We start from the raw sequence: 18306 nt of genomic DNA, 5'->3' as shown, positions 1-18306 counted from the left end.
GCCGTCAGGCGCCTCCGCGCGCCGCAAAGCAGCGCGCTGCCGCAAAGCCGGCCGTCGTAACGCCCCGCGCCCGCCTCCTTTAAAGCGGCGGCCGTGAGGCGGGCTTGGGGCGGTGCGAGGGGGGTGAAACACGCACAGTCCCGGGTAAAACGCACAGAACCCCGGGTAAAACACGCACAAACTCTGGTAGAACACGCACAGACTTCACCGTGACCCAGCGCTGAAGCCGGGAGGTGAATGTGTGAAGGAGCCTGCAGGGAGGGCTCCGAGCAGGGACCGGGCTCTGCTCCCTGGGGCCAGCAATGGCACAGGAGGATGGGCAGGAACTGATGCCCAGGAAGTTCCACCTGAACACGAGGAAGAACTTCTTCCCTGTGAGTGACCGAGCCCTAGGACAGATCGTCCAGAGGGGCTGTGGAGTCTCCCTCGCTGCAGATATTCCAGAAATCTGCAGTTTGCTTCTTTTAACAGACATGTCTGACCTCTCTGTGCTTTCTCTGGGTGCCTTGGGCATCATTAGCTGTTCCCCAAGTCAGATGTACACAGCTTGAAAATACAAAGCAATAACTTTGTATACAAAGCAAAAAAAAGAACAACCTTCTAAGAACTCGCTGGATTAGGCATTAGTGTGTCCCCCACCCCTTGACAAAGCTCCTGAAGTCTGCTGGCCCAAGAAGCATCAATAAAGCTGTGGGCACCCACGCACGGGTCACTGCTCTGTTGATGTGGTGGCACTGGCAACTCACTAGAGGTCACTGGGCTTTGCTCCCTTTAGGGTTGTATAACTTTCCACTGTGGAATTTTTCCTCTTGAATCCTTTTGTTGCTAATAGCGCTTGTCTCAACAACCCGACCTGTATTTGTAATTTTCCTGCTCTTGTCTTTCTACAGACGCGGCTGTGTGTCACGGTTTAACAGCTCCCTCAGAGGCTGGGCCGAAGTCATGCAGCCACTCCTGTCATCCAGGCTGGGCCTGCTCCTCAGCTGGTGCCTGAGCCCCTCCAGCAGGGAGGTTAGTGACAGCACACCGTGGGATCTGCTTTTTTGGTGCCTCAGTATCTTTTGATCATAGTTGTGGAATTAGGCTAAGCTGGAATACTTGCACCTTGGCCTAAGAGACTGCGGCCAGCAGCAAGGAGAAGCCCTGGTGACAAAGCTCAGAGCCACAGCCAGGCTTGCCAGGGTCACTGGGAGTGTCACTGCTGTGTGCCAAGGCTGAGAGAGCTGCTGTGTTCTGCTCTGCTTAGTAAACCAGTGCTATTAATGAGCATTTGACACTTTCACAAAAAACATGTCAGTTTGAGATTTCAGAAGGTTTTTAAAGTAGTGAGAATCTGTTTCTTGCTTAAGCATGTGAAAATCTGATTCTGCATATACAGATTGCAGAGAATTATATAACATCTTTAAAGAAACAGAAAAAAAAGGTTTTATTGCTGTTAAATACTTGCTCTTCAGTGATAGCAATATTTCCATATGATACTCTAAAACGTTTGTCACATTTTATGACATTTTATATGTGTCAGTAATCCATTTGAAAAAAATAAAAAAGCAGTTCAGTAGTTTGTAATGACAATTGGTGAGCAGTTCCTGTTCCATCCATGGAGTGGGTGGTGTGGTGAGTTGTTTAATTCTCTAAGAAAAGCAAGAATTTTTTCCCAACAGAAGTTAATTGCCAAAACATAAGGTGTTACAACCTTACCAGAACTTACAGTGGGTAAATTTTTGTCCACTTAGTTTTTGTGGAAGAATCAGTGTGGCCTTCTCATTAAAATAACCAGCCCATGAATCCTAGCACCACAAAGATCTGCCAGTTATTAATTATTAATCAGCAAACTAAAAATAAATGCGAAAAATAATTTCTCCTCCTCTGCTAATTTTGAAATAGACAAGTGTTCTTGTTCTTCTTGCAAACAAGGCAGTCACAATGATTACAGTAACCTTTTTTAAAGAATATTTTTTGTTTTTGTACAGTAGTGCCTCTGAGCCCCTGGCATTTGTTAGGGTGCTTTTTCACTGTTTCAGAATTGATTGAGAGGCTCTCAGCTTCCTCTGAAATCTCAGAAATTTTGCTGTGTTTTACAGGTATTTCAAGTGAGAAATATTAAAAGTTCTCAGCTGTATGTACCTTTGGCATAATCTGTGTAGTCATACTATCCTCAAAAACTTGCTTAAAGTGTTGAAGTAAAATGTCCTTTGTCCCAAACTTGTGAACAATGTATAATTTGTTTTAATTACTGGCAACATACTACAATAGCACGTGGTTTATTTTATGCAACTTATCTGATAATAAAAACATTCTTGGGTAATGACAGAACTGCAAATGCTATTAACCCAATTTTTTTAATGCCTTATTTAGTTTTCTCTTCATAGTTTTGTGATAGTTTGTCTCCATTTACTTCTGCTGAACATCTGAACTGAACATATAGTTTTTTTGCTGAATGCCTGACAAGAAAGCAGAATAATTTTTGTCACCCTTCTCAGTTAAAGTTATCTGAGTTATGGACAGATTCCTTCTAGTGCAATATTTCTGGAAAAGCACCCATCCTCTTAGTTACAGTCCCAGCCTTACACGGCCTTTGGGAGAGGCGTGTTTCCAGTTCAGACGAGTCTTTTCAGACCCAGAGCGTGCTCCAGGCCCGGTGTTACATCACGGGTAAACGAAGCTGGGGCCGGGCTCCCGCCCGTGGGTGCCCATCCCGCTGCCGGGGCTGAGGTGGCACTCGGTGGCACTCGGTGACACATGGCCCTGCCTGTGCGGGCCGCAGTGATACACGTGCGATAATTTGTGTTTTTGTTTTGGCTCCGCGAACAAATGCCAGGCACCACTAATGAGCGAGTGTTTGTGTGCACGGTCGGTAGGGACACACCTGGGGCGCTGGGGAAAGTCTGCACAGCTCGGGTCCCTTCCTGTCGGTCCTGCTGCGGGGGCACGGCAGGCAGCTCTGCCCACGGGCTGCGGGAGCCAGCCGCAGGTTTCTGCACTGATGACATCATGCCGGGATGGGGATGACTGGAAGTGGCTAATATTTCATAGACTGCGACACAGAAACCTGTCCTTGGTCTGGAAAAGGACACTTCGGTCTAAAGATGTTGGGCTGGCGTTAAAAATAGATACTGGCGCTGTCTCGCTGCTTGCTTTTGCACCAGAGGTCTTTTGAATTGAGAAAAAAAAAAAAGAGCTAATGTAAAGCTTTTCCTCTTTTAGATAATTTTAAGGTCAATCACGCCTTTAAAATTACGGCGCGTGCTGGTTTACACGCTTAGGTTTACACCTCAGAAGATGCGGAGCTTTGGGCGTGTGACTGTAGGTCCTTGAACGTGGACGGGGGGGGTGTTTAGCAAGCCTGACGAGGAACAGGAATAGGAATGGGAACGGCAATGAGAATGGGAACAGCAGTAAGAATGGGACCAGCAGTGAGAATGGGAACGACAACGAGACCCGAACCGCCCGCGGCCGCCGCCCCCCGGCGCCTTTTGAAAGTCACCAAAGTTTCCGAAGCGCGTTCTGGCGGCGCTGATTGGCCGAGCGGCCCGCCGCACGTGACCGGCAGCCAATGGGGCGGCGGCACCGGCCGGGCCGGGAGCGGCGGTGCGGGCGTGGACGGAGCGCGGTGAGAGCCCGGCGAGAGCCCGGCACGGCCGGGGCAGCGCGACCGGGATCGGAGCGGGGGGACACGGGACCCTGGACCCTGGCTGGCTGCGGCCCCGAACCTCCTCCTGCTTCTGGAGTTCTCGTGCGGGCGCTGGTGGGGCGGGGAGCGGAGCGGAGCGGAGCGTGGGAGCCGTGCCCGCTGGTTTAGCCCCCGCCCGGCTTCGTGCTCCGCATGGGAATGGGATCGGGAGCGCTGCCCCGCTGACCTCCTGGCTTGCAGCTGGAATCATCAAGGTCAGGCGTTTAGCGGAGAACAGTGTGGGGTTTCCTTAGGAGTCGCTGAAGAGTTGGAAGTGTGGGAGCTGGACTGGTTACTGAGGAGAGGAGGGTTTTGCTGAATTCAGCCTTTTGGTGGAGAAGCCCCAGAGAAGGCGATAACTCTGTTCAGTGCTGGCTGCGGGATTCTGTGGTAATCCTGGTGCTCCCGTGACCTCTCCCTTTTCTTTCTCTTTTGTGGTGATTTTCTTTTGTGTGGCTTAAACAAAAGAAAACAGGCCCATGTGTTACAGGAAGACCCTTTCAAGGGGAATATTTTAAGCAAATCTGAATTTCAAAGGATGGGAAAGCTACTTGTCGGGAGCAAAGAGCTGGTTTGTTTTGGTTTACATTTAGGAAAATAATGTCTAATAGGAGCTTCATCATCTCTGTCATGGATAATTCAGTAGTACTTGTGGTACTGTTTAACTTTTTTTGTTATGATACGAATTTCCTTGACTTGGACTATTAGGCATTGCTACAAAGGTAGGCCAGCATTGTTCACCGAGCTAAATGTTCTTTCGTGAAGAAAAAGTTCAGTATCAGGGTCGTTTTGACTCCTTTGTTCTAGGACCGAAACAATCTAAGTTGGGGCCTCATGAGTTTGGGTGAATTCAGACTGATTCCCAAACTGAAGTTCCTTCAATAATTTTGTGTGTTGTTTTCCCTGGTGCTTGCTTTTTCCTGAGGAATTTTGCAATTCTTCTCTCACTGGTATGAAATTGTTTCCCACAACGTTTATGCTGCCGTGTTTTATTGCAAAATTCCAGTCCCCACCCATGATCGCTTCCACTTCCTGCATGATGTGGAGCTTTGTAATGCCTGTGAGCAGCGCTTGTGGCAGGAAGCCTGGCCAGATGTCTCTTCTGGCTTCATGTGTGCGAAAACAAGCAAGGTGCAGCCAGTGTGTGCCTGTTACAGGCTCTGACTTTCTCTCCTCGTTTTTTCCACCTTTCCCAGTGTTTAAAAAAGCATTTCTAAAACCTCCTTTACCCCTCTTTGCTCTCCCTGCTTTTGTAGTGAGCCCAGACAATGAGGAGTTCCTGATTAATTTCTCTTCAGGCATTTTGCATATTGTCTCCAAGTTGTTAAAAATCAAGGGGAGAAGGGAGCAGGGGAAAACCAGTCATTGCCCTACCCTTTCTAAGGCAGTTTAACAAGACTTACATGGTTTTTATTTCCACTCTTCTTAGACAAATTTCAGGAAAAAGAAATTTAAAAAAGCTTTAATACTTTGTATCAAACTTGGAATTTTTCTTTTCAGTTTAAATTTGTATTTTTCATCTTTGGTTAGTGTAAAAATCCCAGCTTAGTCTGAGCTAAGATGAATACAGGGAAGGAAAGTAACAGGTCTTCTTTGAATGTTGCAGCAAAAAACGTGCCTGTGGCACAGGACAGTAGCCACATCTCTGGAATCAGGTCCACTGTCCTTCCATGTATTTGCAGTTGAACAATTAATTTTAAATTATAAGTACTATTTAGTAATGGTGACCATTAAGCAGAGCAAACTCTTAATGGATGACATCCTCACTGGGCCTGTACCATAATTTCATGGTCACAAAGACATCCCTGGCATTGAGGGGTGCAGCCCCGTGGTGCTCTGTGAATGTTCACAGGGGTCTCTGAAAGCCTTGTGGATTGTATGGATCAGTTAAGAAAAGTTCTCTATGCAGCCCTACAGTCTCAAAAAATGCCAATTACTACAGTCTTTTAGTTCTTCCAAAGTGTAATACAAGAATGCAGGAGCCAGATCTGAGCATATTGAAGATTTTGAAGGTGGTGGAAGCTGTCTTTTGGTTCCAAAGGGTTGTTTGAAAGCTTTTCAGAGCAAGATGTCTTGCAGTTCATCTTTCCTGAATTATTTTTGTTGACTGTCCAAATACAGATAGTGGATTTATTATAATGCTTGTGTCAGAAAAATTTTTTTTTTTTTTTTCTTCATAAGTGTGCTGCAAGGGTCAGTACTTGTGTTCACAGTGTCTTGAGCAGAAGGACATGCTGATTAACATCAAAGGCACTTTCAGTTCACTTAAAAATAACAGAGGAGATGTGACATAAACTATCCTAGGTCAAGGATGTTAATTATGCTTGGTCACGATTTTCTTTTTAATATGCAGTAGAACTATTTGGAAAATCACTCCTTACTCACACTCCTTTTCCTCTTTCTTTGCTCAGTGCATTTTTCAGCCTTGAGCCCTTATGCTGGAAATGTGTCAATACATTATCAGTGCTTTTGTTTGTTTGAAGGAACACATGTAGCTTTGGCTAATGAACATTTTGTGTCAAACTCAGTTATAAAAGCTAAGGCTTAGTAACTTTTCTCCTGACCTGCCAACTCCCCTTTTAAATAACACTGTAATTTCTGTGAGTGTGTAGCTGATAGTGGGCACTGAGGTATGCAGGCACAGCCCCTCTCAGCTGTGACGCTGCTTACTCCTTGCTCAATAATCTGGTAATTACTTGGGCTGTGAAGAGGAACTGGGCTTTGTGGCATTGTTTGGGTATGTAATAATTGGGCTTTAGATTGCCAGACTGCTTTGAGTACTTTTGTCCATAGTAGAGGTAAGAGCTACTTGGGTTTGTCTCAGTAGAGTTACTAAGTAGGTGGCTGTTACTCAAACCTATTTATACCAGATAATTTTTTGGAGAGCAAAGTCTTGACACAGGTTAGAGATATTTTCTTCCATAGAGTTCAATAGATGTGCAGTGTATGCTCATTTTCTTTAGCTAAGACGTGCTGCTCAGAGGGTCTACTCTAGCATTTTATGAGTATCATAAATAGGAGTAGAAAACAGGGCTGACATCTAAGTGATCTTTGAAGGCTTCAGCCATCCCTTCTTCTTTGTTCCGTCAGAATTACCTCTAGGAAATATTTTCCTTAGCAGAACTGGAATTGAAATTTGGTAGAACTGTGTTTCTTGAGTCATTAGATTTCCATGATGCAGTTTTGTGACAACTGTCACTGTCCTGAATTGTTCAATTCTACCTCTATTTGCTGTTCGTGATCTTATTTAGTTTATTTGGTATCAGTGTGGTTAAATTGATAATGTCTGAGTGGAATCTTTGCCTCACCCAGGGCAGAACACTAGGTTTGATGTTTCTCCATTGTCAAGACTAACTAGTATGAAATTATATTTGTTGCTGACCCGTTTAACAGAGGGTGTCATGCACATCACAGGCATTTATTTTATTTAATTGTGGTGTTGAGATACTTAAGTCCTCAAGTGGGAGTGACCAGCTTAAGGGACTTGATTCCCCTGTGGCTCTTTAGTGTGTCATTCCCATTTGGGACTGTGTCCTGTGGCTGGGTTTGTGCTGGCACAGGGACAGCTGGATTGTCTGGATTGCTGCAATCTTATCTGCATACCTAACCCAGCTAGTGATATCCTGCTAAAACCTCTGGGTAGCTTTTACCCTCCCTTCTCCCATGGCTCTCTGAGGTATTCAGATATCTTGTAGCTATACATGGATTTTGATAGTTCAGGTTTAAAGTTGGGTAGCTCTGTCTGTGTTCACCTAGGAAGAAATTTTTCTCCTGTCCAGCAGTTAAGTCCACAAAAAACTTATGTGTTCCTTTAAATGTTACCTTAAGAAATCAGAATCTTGAGTACCTAATCTCTGTCTCTTTGAAGTTTCTCTTTAATTTCATGATAGGTGTCTTTAGGGTTGTTGAATTGCAGTGTGTTTGGAGCTGAAGTTCTACCTGAGTCTTCCTTCCCTTGTGTTCTCTGTGCACTGGCACAGATGCAGCTCAGTTTGGGGTTTGTGTACTCTGAGGTGCCAAAGGTGCTCTCTGCTGGGAATGTGGTGTAAGCCTGCAGCAGCTTTGGGAGAACTGGGGGGAGTGATTAAGCAGGAATTCTTTCACATTTATGGTCGGTCTGACAGAGTCCTATCAAGGCTGGCCTTTAGTTTGGTCTCCAGGCGATCAGTGACTGTGTGGGAGGGGGAGTGTTCTGCTCTTCAGCAAGGAGGATCAGGCTGCTCACTGCCTGAGTTCTTACTCTTGACCCTGTAATTTTTCAGGGGGGAAAATGAAACAGGAGTTTTAGACTTTGAGGACTCACTATGGAAGACTCAGAAGGACATCACTTCAGCTCAGTGGAAGAGGAAACCAGATACTGGAAGGAGTTGGCTATGAAGTACAAGCAGTGGTAAGGCAGTGGCTTCATTCCTCCAAGTGGTTGGGTAAGGTGCATAACACTTCATGCAAAGACACAGCTCTTTCATTGCTGCTTGTTTAGCTTGTTGGAGGATTATTTCGATAGAATTGTTTAAGAATATAAAACACTTCCTTTAATCTTTCTCTCTTCCTCACTTTTTCTTATTAATAAATAACAGCTTTCTTTATATTTCCAAATAAATAATAGAATTGAATAGTGAAATAAATGTGTGATGGCAGTGGACAATTGACAGACTAAAGAGATGCCACATATCCTCAACATCTACAGTGTGAAGGCACTCTGGGTTTTTTCTGTTTATTTGGACTTTTTTTATTTCTTTACCAGTTTGCTATGGGGTTCCATGCATGGCAGGGAAACATTTGCATATGCTTCTCTCTTCCTATTTAACACAGAGAAGGGCATATAGCCTTCTGTGTTCAAGAGCAGTGTTGTTTTTACCTTGAGTGTACAAGAGATGTTGTTTCCGTTGTTCATGGTGATGAGTGTTGCTGGAATTTCTCTCTAGTGCTGAGAGTACGCAGGAGGAATTGCGTGAATTCCAAGAGGGGAGCCGAGAGTATGAAGCTGAACTGGAGACTCAGCTGCAGCAAACAGAGTCCAGAAACAGAGACCTTCTGTCAGAAAACAGCCGCCTGCGGATGGAGCTGGAGTCAGTGAAGGTGAGAGCTGCTGGTGCACGTGTGTGCACATCCTCAGTGCAGGGGGGAACAGGGCAGGTGTTTGCAGACTCTGCCCCATGCTGTCACCTCAGCATTACACAAAAATTGACCAGAAGACTGCAGAAAGGAAAGTCTTGAAAAGTAAAGAGATGTCAACCTGTTGTCTGCTGTGAGGATTCTGTGTTCCTTGGTAGCGTTCCTGGAGCCCTCTTCACAGGTAGTGGCTGTGTGTCAGGATAGATTTCAGATGGGAGAGAACTGTCCACAGTGGAGTGGAGACTGAGTGTGAACACAAGAGAGCTGCTGTTCTATTCCTTCTTCCATCTATTTAGTGCTTTTGTTCATGGTTTTCTTGCTGTCTGCATCATGCAGTCACAGATAATATTGCAGAACAATCAAAGTACAAACATTGCAGCTGTGTTTTTGCATTACGTAAGGAAGCTCAGTTTAAAACCCTTTTTACATAGTTGTGTATTTATTATCTGACATTTCAGATAAGCTGGGAAGCAGCAGCTGGTGGGTAACACAGAGAATTGAGAGTCATAAAACAGTTTTAGTCCTGGTTTTGTTATTGAATGTCTGTCCTTGGGGAAAAATGAGTTTTTCTTTTTGCACTTGGTTAGCATTCTGTGAAAATAAGAGCCAGCAGAAAGGCATTAACTTCCAGAACTATAAAACATAATGAATATGAATTTATTGAGATGGGGCTTCTTAACACAGTGGCTTAAGAAACAATGAAGCTATCTAGAGTATGGAGAGTGATGAGGTGGTGCTGTGCTGATTGACAGGTTCAGGAAATACTGGTAAGTTCTCTTTAAGTTTGGAAAAAAATCGTCACTGAAATTGGTGACTTTTTAAAGTTTTAATTTAGCCTTTTGTTTACAGATGAGTTACAATCACCCAAGAAATACTACACTATGTTTTGTAGGGCTAGCTCAATCTCTGTAGAAGCAGAGATTAATGTGATTGCACTTCTATTCAATTGGATGCAATAATGAGCTAATGGGAGTGAAGGTATTTGTATAAGTGATTAATCACCAGATGAACCCAGATTTGCAATGCCTTTTGTTTAAACTGTTGTCCAAATTACTGTCTGAAGGAAATACTCTTCTGTTCCAGGCAGATGTCCTGTCACTCTAGCACTAGCTTAGCCATTTCCTCCACTCCCTGCTTTTTGATAGCAAGACCTCCAAGACATGTTTCATTGTATTTATGTTGCTTTAATACTTGTTGTAGCACCTTAGAAATATTAGATGTTGTGCTTGTTATATAGAGTATGGATCTGCTGTTCCAGGTAGCCACATAAACCCATGGAAACTGATGGGTTTGGGGAGAAGACAAAAGTTTTAAAAATAAAATCCATAGTTCATTTAATTGAGGAGTGTGTATATGATTTTCTTTCTCTAAAGTAGCTGGGATGAGAGGAAGGGCTAGTGAACCAGGCAAAACAGTGAGGAATGAAAATAGTAGGAGGCAATACAGAGCCCCAAAAAGTGGAGGGTAGCCATATTTTAGAAAATCTGAAATGATTCTTCACAGTAGATAACTTTCTTAAAATATATTCTGCTTGAAATAAACCATTCAACAATTGGCTATTCATGCAGCCTGAAAAGTGCAGTAACAGCCTGCAGTGAAGGAACAGAGCCACCATTGAGGGCCAGATCAGCTGATAGTTTATTACAATTGGCTAAAAACAAAGACTCAGACCTTGCAGTTCTGGTCTTTTATCTGAATCAATTCAAGAGCAAAGCATTAATCTCATGAAGCTATTGAGCAGCAGTGTTAACTGAGCCCATCAAGGGTTGGGATCTGCATCTAGGTCAGCACCAGTGAACTTTGCCAGGCCCACACAGCTTGTGGCTCTGGGCTGACCAGCCCAGTGTGTGTGCCTGCTCCCCCTCAGAAATCAGAGCTCACACTACCTAAAAACTGGTGGGAATAGTGCTTTGCAGGGTTAGTTTAGAGAGTCCTGAGAAACTAATTGAAAGTAATCTGCCTCTTGGAGTTTAGAGGCTCCTAACTGTTTCAGAGATTTGGAATTACAGCAGTGTCACCACACTGCAGTCAAATAAGGATTCCTTAGTTCAGGATGGATATCTCTTTCCCTCCTCCTTGTCTATGCATTTCATGTGCTAAAATAGCTTGTCTTCACATTATCATTCACACTAGACTTGCCATAGTTTTGAAATTCCAGTGCATGGATTTGTTTCCAGTGACTTCAAGTGTTTTGTACTTGAATTCTGTCTGGAGAGCACTTCAGGAATGTTGCTTACCTAGCAACCTTGAAGTTTCCAAAAAACCTCTGGCATGTTGAAGTGGTCTGGTAGCAAGGTGGTTGAGTATAAAGCACTGTAATAGTGTGCTCTGGAGCTTTCCCTGTCACAGGGGAAACCTTTCCCATGTCACATACTGTGGAACTAACTCCACATTTAGTGGCAGTGCAGGAGAGAGAGATCTGATGTGGAAGCTTAGTCTTCCTCCCTGCCTATGCCTGTCTTAAATGTACCCTTGTATACATGGTTTAGAGGGAGACAGATTTTGGTTTAGGTTCCCAGAAGTGTATATGTACCTGAAATGTTCTAGAGTTCTGAACCTGCTTTGGGCTAAAAAAGCTACATGAGCAGTGCAGAATCTTGCTGATTCCACAGCAGCATGTAACAGAGTCACACTTGGAATTTTCTTTTATTCTTCTTACTTTGGCTCCAGAATATTGCCTGACTTCATATTAGGGTTGAAAATAAGTGACTCCTCTTGTGTGCTTTGTGTATTGCTTAGAAACTGTGCTGAGTCAGGCTGTAGGGGAGAGGCAGGGAATGGCCTTGTGCTGTGAGTGTGGGAACTGTTCCCCAGCACTTCTGTTTGATAAGGAGTGGCAGGAAGAGCTCTTGTCTGCTGGCAGCCCAGAAGTGTGTGAGCAATTGAATTTGTTGGCATTTTACCATACGTAAAATGATGTTTCTCAAAAATCTTCAGAATGTCTGTCTCTGCCTTTCAAGGGGCTCAGACAATGCTGCAAAAAGAGAACGTGTTGCTAAGTATCTGATGTGCTGTTTGATTTGCCTTTGAGTAGGAAAAGATTGAAATGCAGCATTCAGAAGGATACAGGCAAATCTCTGCGCTGGAAGATGACTTGGCACAGACAAGAGCTATTAAAGAGCAGCTTCAGAAATACATTCGAGAACTTGAGCAAGAAAATGATGATTTGGAAAGAGCAAAAAGGTGATCTGCTTTTTGTGGGTTTTTTTTCCACCTCTATTCTGTCCTGCAAGCATGGTGGCACTGAGCTATTTGTGACACTACTTGTTAGCATTGCCATTCTGAACTATCACTTGTCTGATGATTGTGTTGAAGAGATTTGTTGCAGATGGGCAATGTGATAACTTTTTTTTAACCTCTTTCACTCCCCTGACTGCACTCTTTCATATATTACAAGCTAAAAAAAAAAACAAAAAAAAAAGGAAACCAAACAAAAATGCAAATGTCCATTTTCTTGCGAGAGAGAGAGTCGTCCATGTGCTTGAAGGATCTGGTAGTGACACCTAGTGCACTCTTTTTCAGAGCCACTATAATGTCCCTGGAGGATTTTGAACAGCGTTTAAACCAGGCTATTGAAAGAAATGCTTTTCTGGAGAGTGAGCTGGATGAGAAAGAAAACCTTCTGGAGTCTGTGCAGCGCCTGAAAGATGAAGCTAGAGGTTAGACAGAAGTTATTTGTATCTTTTCCTTTCTTTCCCACTGCCTTGTAGCTTTTCAGTCCTCTCTATATGCCTTACAGCTGGGTTTTTAACTTTGCTTCTTTAAAACTTAGTATCTGAAATGTAGAAACAAGTAAGGAAACTGAAGAACATTCTGCCCCTTCCTTGAACTCCTGACATTATTCCATAGCACTCACAGGAACAAAAGTCTGTTCCAGCCTTCTCCTAATCAGGGCTTCAGGGAGTTGAGCCAGTCCAGCTGGGGCATGTGTGGCTTCCACAAAGGTCAGCTTTAATACACATTAACCTCATTGTTTCCTGGGAAATGGAGCCAATGAAGCACTAAGGAGGAAGTAAAACAGGAGGGCTGTGACTGACTGCTGATTGCCTTGGAATGCACTGACTTTTTGTTATCTGTCAACAAGTCTGGGTGAGAAGAGAGAGACCCTGGAGCTGGATAAACATCTGTTTTCAGATCTTGGATTCTGTGCCCTTGAGTGGTATCCATAAGCTACAGCCAGACAGAAGTGCTCTGTCCCTTGACTAGATAATGATGTGGCTTCCACCTGGCCTCAGCTCAAGTTTCCTTCATGTGGAGACCAGGTTAGAAAAGGGTACAACAGGTAGGATCTCCACCTTGCAGGGAGCCAGAATGTAGCCAAGGTGTGCCAAGTTCAGATATGCCTGGAGTAAGCTTTTACAAGGATAAGTGACTTTACCTCACCTCCATGAAGAGAAAAATATTTTGACAAAAGATTACCTCTTGTTTTTATCTTGGTGGCTGCACACTCCAGCACTTGCTTTGTGTTGCTTCCTTCATAGATCTACGACAAGAGCTTGCAGTGCAGCAGAAACAGGAGAAGCCCAAAACACCAATGAGAGCTCCCCTGGAAGCAGAAAGAACAGACACTGCAGTTCAGGCCTCCTTATCTGTGCCCTCAACACCCGCAATGCGCCGGACACCCATCAGCATTCCCACCCCTGGGACCTTTAGGAGAGGTGACTGGCAGGGAACCAGCTCACAAATACCCTTTGATGCTCTTGTTTTTGCTATAGTTTGCTCCCTTCTTTTCATTCCTGCTTTAGCCACAGAATTCAGTGTGTAGTGTAGTGTAACCTAAATCGAATCATCATGGTCTCAGTATTCACAGACTGGGATTTTTTTGAGTTTATTCATAGCCTGTTCATTTCCAATTGACTTGAACTGTCTGGAAATAATGAGGGATAAGATGAGCTGTTGGTACTTTCTATTAGTTCACAACTGTCCCAGAGATGTTGGTCTGATTTAGGGGAAAAGCTTTAAAAACCTGTGTGATCTTTAATCTTCTTCCTTGAATCATCTTCTCTAAGACAGTAGGGTCAATTTATTTATTTTTTTTCTCTCCATGAGTAACATACCCTTCTTTAACCTGCCCTGCAGGTCTTGAGGACAGTTATGGTGCAACCCCTCTCACACCAGCTGCAAGAATATCTGCACTTAATATTGTGGGAGACTTGCTGCGAAAAGTGGGGGTGAGTGATTACCTGCCAAAATTCCAATGCTTTTGGAAAGCTGGAGCTCTTGGAAACTGCAGCCAGCATTACTGTTCAGAGGAGACTGAAAGGAGTCTCTTGCCCCCAGGTTAGCTAAGTGTGGCCTTGGGCTTGGTCTGGACTTCAAACATTTCTGACCAACCCCCAAATAAAAATGGACCATGCTTGTTTTTCTAAGTTCTAATCCAGATGAGGATAAGATCTCCCTTTATGAATTTCTGGAAGTGCATGTGCAGAAAAAATAAGTCAGATGAGTAAATTGAGAAGGGATCTGTTCCTATGAGAGTAGGGAAGTTGGCATGCTGGTACCTGCTGTCCAAAAGGCTTCTGGTGAAGTTTGCCTTAAGAGTCCAGTGGTCTTTTGAGCAAGGCCTAATGTCCTGCTAAGCTGTAGTTTGATATAGGTAGTGCTGATGTTGGGAAAGTTATCCCATGACTTGTGTTACCCTCCTTATGCCTTGGTGCTGTGTTGTGACAAACATTTTTATGGGGCTTTGATGGGCTGAGCTGCAGAACTGATACAGCCAGAAAGCAACTCAATAAAGGTGGAGTGGTCTAGAATGGGAATATGGGAGGGAGAATAAGTTATCTGTGGCTCATTCCCTCTGGTGTACCACCCAATACATGTCTAGGAAGCTGATAGCTCATATGAATGTTTAGTAATCTAAAAATTTATGCCTGTAAGAAAGATGTAAAAATCTCTCTGAGGAAAGTGAAGATTTTGTGTTCCTGCTGGTGAAGAGCATCAGCTCCCTAGAGAAACAGAGATTCATCTTTAGAGATGACTGTCTCATCTCTTCACAAATTCAGAACTCATGTGGCACTGGGGTCTAGCAGGTTCCTCTACTGGACAGCTCAATCTTAAAGAAAAATATCCCAAACTCCCACACTTCAGTGCCATTTTGGTGTGTCACTGCCATCTTCTGAAAGAGAACAATCAATCTGATACTTGCCTCATCTGTTCACTTCAGGCTTTGGAGTCCAAGCTTGCATCTTGCCGAAACTTTGTGTATGAGCAGTCTCCAAACAGACCTTCAGTGTCCATGTACATGAACAGAGATGTCCTTGAAACACGCCTGAGTCCTCATCAGCCTCTGTGTGACACAGGGTGAGTGCTGGGCTCTGCTGGTGTCTTAGGGACAGCTGTTAGGTGTTGGAACTTAGGGACTGATATTTAGTATATAAGTCTTTGTTTTGGTAGAGACGTTTTCAAAGTATGTGAAATTCAGTTATTCAGGATTATGATTTGAATGTTTCAGGTCAGTTTAAAATTTGGAGTCACTAGCTGATGAAATTCGAAGACTAGCTGCAATCAAGTTTTGAATACCTCGAATCTGAAGCAAGTGCAAGATGTATTTTATTATAAATCAGTGTTTATAGGGACAAAATACAACAGTTCTTGCTTGTTGGTTCAATTTATTTTATGCTTTATGTTCTTGTACAAGTGATGTCACAGGAATGTTATGGCATGTAAGGAGACTTCCCTTATCATAGTTAAGATTCTCACTTGTGAGAGAACTGGAAAAAAGGTGAATAGTGGGTCCACTGAGAATGCTTTACAGTTGCTAAGATGTGTTTTTAAGTAGCAACTGACAGGAAGTAACCTTAATCAATGTACACATTCCTCTGAATGTTTGAACCCGTTGTCTTTTTTTAATCAATTGACGAAAAATCAGCAAGATTATTGCAAGTTGACATTCAGTGTCTGCTTAAACTCTGCTAATCCTGCACTGCACATTCTTTAGGTTCTGTCTTTAGGTAAGAGAAGTGCTTATAGTGCACTTTGTTTCAGACTTAATTATTTTGCCAGACCCATGTGCTAGTTTGTCTTGGTACCCAGTGTCCAATAGTGTTGTTTAGAAGGAATGTTTCATGAGGTAGAAAACTCATAAAAGCTCCTGCAAAAAAGCCTTAGGGGCCATATATTTACATATGCATGAGCTGATTGTTGTCTATGCTGCAATGCTAAACTGAAATTCCAACACCTGTAAAAGATGGTGTTCATTACTCAGAGGGAAATGGAGCCCTGTGTTACAGTGAAAACTCAGCCCAGTTAAGGAATGGGTTTGTGCATTGCTGAGTGCTGTTCTCTCATCTCAGCTGAGTGGTTTGTTCTGGAAGTGAGCAGTTGTTCTGAGCATGGTAACACTCAGTGAGAAATGCCCTGACTTCAGTTTTGCATTTGCAGGATGGTGAAACGCCTGGAGTTTGGAACACGGCCAGCACACATTCCAGGACCCATGAGCCATCCCTCACAAAGTGTTGTCAAGATGCTGCTATGAAAAGCCTGGCTGGCTTTGGGAAGGGAGAAGAAATGTGTATTTCAGACTTTAGTTTTAAAGAGAATATCAATGAGCAAGCAGACAGCAGTGTCAGGGTAGGTGAGAACTGAACAAGCAGTCACAATTGGCAGTGGCTTCCAGTGGCCTCTGGGCAAGGTCTGTGAGTGACAAGGTGTGACAAAGCAATGCTGACTGTGTCAGAGCAGGACTGGGAATTGCTTCCTGCACCAGCTACTGTAAATAGCTCCTTGAAGGTTGCTTCTTTTGACACTACCAAAGCCATAGTCCTCCTGCCTACAACACAGCAATATTCACTACGTAGCTCCTCAGGCTTTGGCTTCACCAGTTCTGGCTGGAATTCTGCTTTCTGCCATGGGTGTTGTGTGCTGCAGTCACCCAAATTAGAGGTGTTTTTATGTGGAGAAAGGTGTATTTCTGCAGGGAAGCTACTCAGCTCCCCATGGAGTGTTTGCTGACCAAAATGTTGCTGCACAAATACCTGCCTCTGGCAAGATGTGTAGTGGCAAGACGTTTCTGTAAGCAATGATTTCTCATTCAGAACAGGTCATGGTTAAAGGTGAGACATGTCTTGTGCTGAGAGTGCTCAGGAGAACCCGGAGTTAATAGCATGTAAACTTTTTTTTTTTTTTAAACCCCATAGTGGCTCATAAAGCCTGGTGGTTGTAGGAGGCCAAACCTGATCAAGTTTCTAGTTCTAACATCTTGATAGGTGGGTTTTACTGCTTTACAAACCTCCCTTCACTAAGGTGCCTTGGGTGTTACTGTTTTTTTTATTTTTCTATATTAATATGTCAGCTGTTACTAATTTAGAAATGCTTTTTTAACCTGAAAAGCCCTTTATGCTAGAAAACTGTATATAGGTAGAGAATGTTTTTTTAAAATAATTTTCCCCCTGAGAATATTACTGCATTTGTTTTTTAAATGGAGTAGATTCATTCCCAGTGTTAATGTATTTTATGAAAGTCTGTACTTGCAAAACTAATCATGACAAACAATTTTTATGGTTTTTTTTTGGTTTTTTTTTGTGTGTGTGTGTGTTTTTTTTTTTTTTTTTTTTTTTGTTTTTTTTTTTTTTTTTTTTTTTTGTGGCAGGGAATGGGGAGAGCTTACTTGACAAAAGAATACATAAATGGGTTTGTTTTTTTTTTTTTTAAGGAAGTGCTGTGAAAACAGCCACTGAGGCCTCTATTTCTCTAGAATATGTAAATCACAGATGATTTCCATTTCTCAGTCCACCTATGAAGTTGTTTAAACTGGGGAGCAGAATAAAGCTTATTTTGAATGCGAATTGTTGATGCATTTTGAGTTTTTTGGCAAGTTATTACTGTCTTATACATGTTCAATTTGCTGGTTCTGCTCCAAGCATTGGTGCTTATGACCATTTAATATGAAGTCTGACTTGCTTGTCTTCTTGTTCCCACACATGCAGGCTCACAAACTGTTGACAACCAGCTCTTGAGCATCTTTACAGCTCTGTGCCTGATCAGGCAATGATCAGCTCTTATCCAGTAACTCCTTACCCCTCTCTGCTCATCTTTATTGCTCTAAATGGATTCTTCCTTTACTCTTTCATGAGGAGAGAGAATTCTCTGGGCTCTGGTTCTGCTGGCTAAATGGTGCCAAGTCTGAATCCCCAGTTCGTGATCTCTGCACTCGTGAAATAATGCTTAGATTTAGAAGATGATTTCTTTAGCTGTCAAGGTGGATGTTTGTGCATGATTTCCTCTCCCTGTAGTCACACTCCTTAAGGTTCACTTGCTGGTCAAAGGCACCAAGTAAGCTCTCTGCACTGGATTTAGAGTGATTTTACATCCTGCTTTGCTGTGCACGGCTCCCTACTGCCCCGCTGTGACCACAGAGCTGCTGCTGTCTGAAAGTGCTTGAGCTGCAAGGGTTTGTGGTAGGTCCTGGTAGCTCCCAGAGTAAGTTGTGGTCTTCCTGGAGTGCTCCAAAAATAAAAAGTAACTGCATGCTGATCCCTTGGTGCAGAATAGCTTGGCTTGGATCCTGCATTCAGTGTGGGCTG

The 18306-nt window shown here is 43.4% G+C and overlaps 1 protein-coding gene across 1 annotated transcript; it reads left to right on the top strand.

Moving 5' to 3' along the window:
- Positions 1-3581: 3581 nt before the first annotated feature.
- NDE1 (nudE neurodevelopment protein 1) lies at positions 3582-17568 on the top strand. The gene is made up of 9 exons (XM_041462725.1): positions 3582-3885; positions 7933-8060; positions 8596-8749; positions 11820-11968; positions 12308-12444; positions 13267-13443; positions 13865-13956; positions 14949-15085; positions 16166-17568. Exons 2-9 carry the CDS (start codon positions 7975-7977, stop codon positions 16257-16259), a joined length of 1026 nt encoding a protein of 341 aa, XP_041318659.1. The 5' UTR covers positions 3582-3885; positions 7933-7974; the 3' UTR covers positions 16260-17568.
- Positions 17569-18306: the final 738 nt, after the last annotated feature.

This window comes from Pyrgilauda ruficollis, unplaced genomic scaffold, assembly GCF_017590135.1.
Source record: "Pyrgilauda ruficollis isolate IOZ18807 unplaced genomic scaffold, ASM1759013v1 scaffold16, whole genome shotgun sequence".
NCBI classification, from domain to species: Eukaryota; Metazoa; Chordata; class Aves; order Passeriformes; family Passeridae; genus Pyrgilauda; species Pyrgilauda ruficollis.
This window is presented reverse-complemented; position numbering and strand designations above follow the sequence as displayed.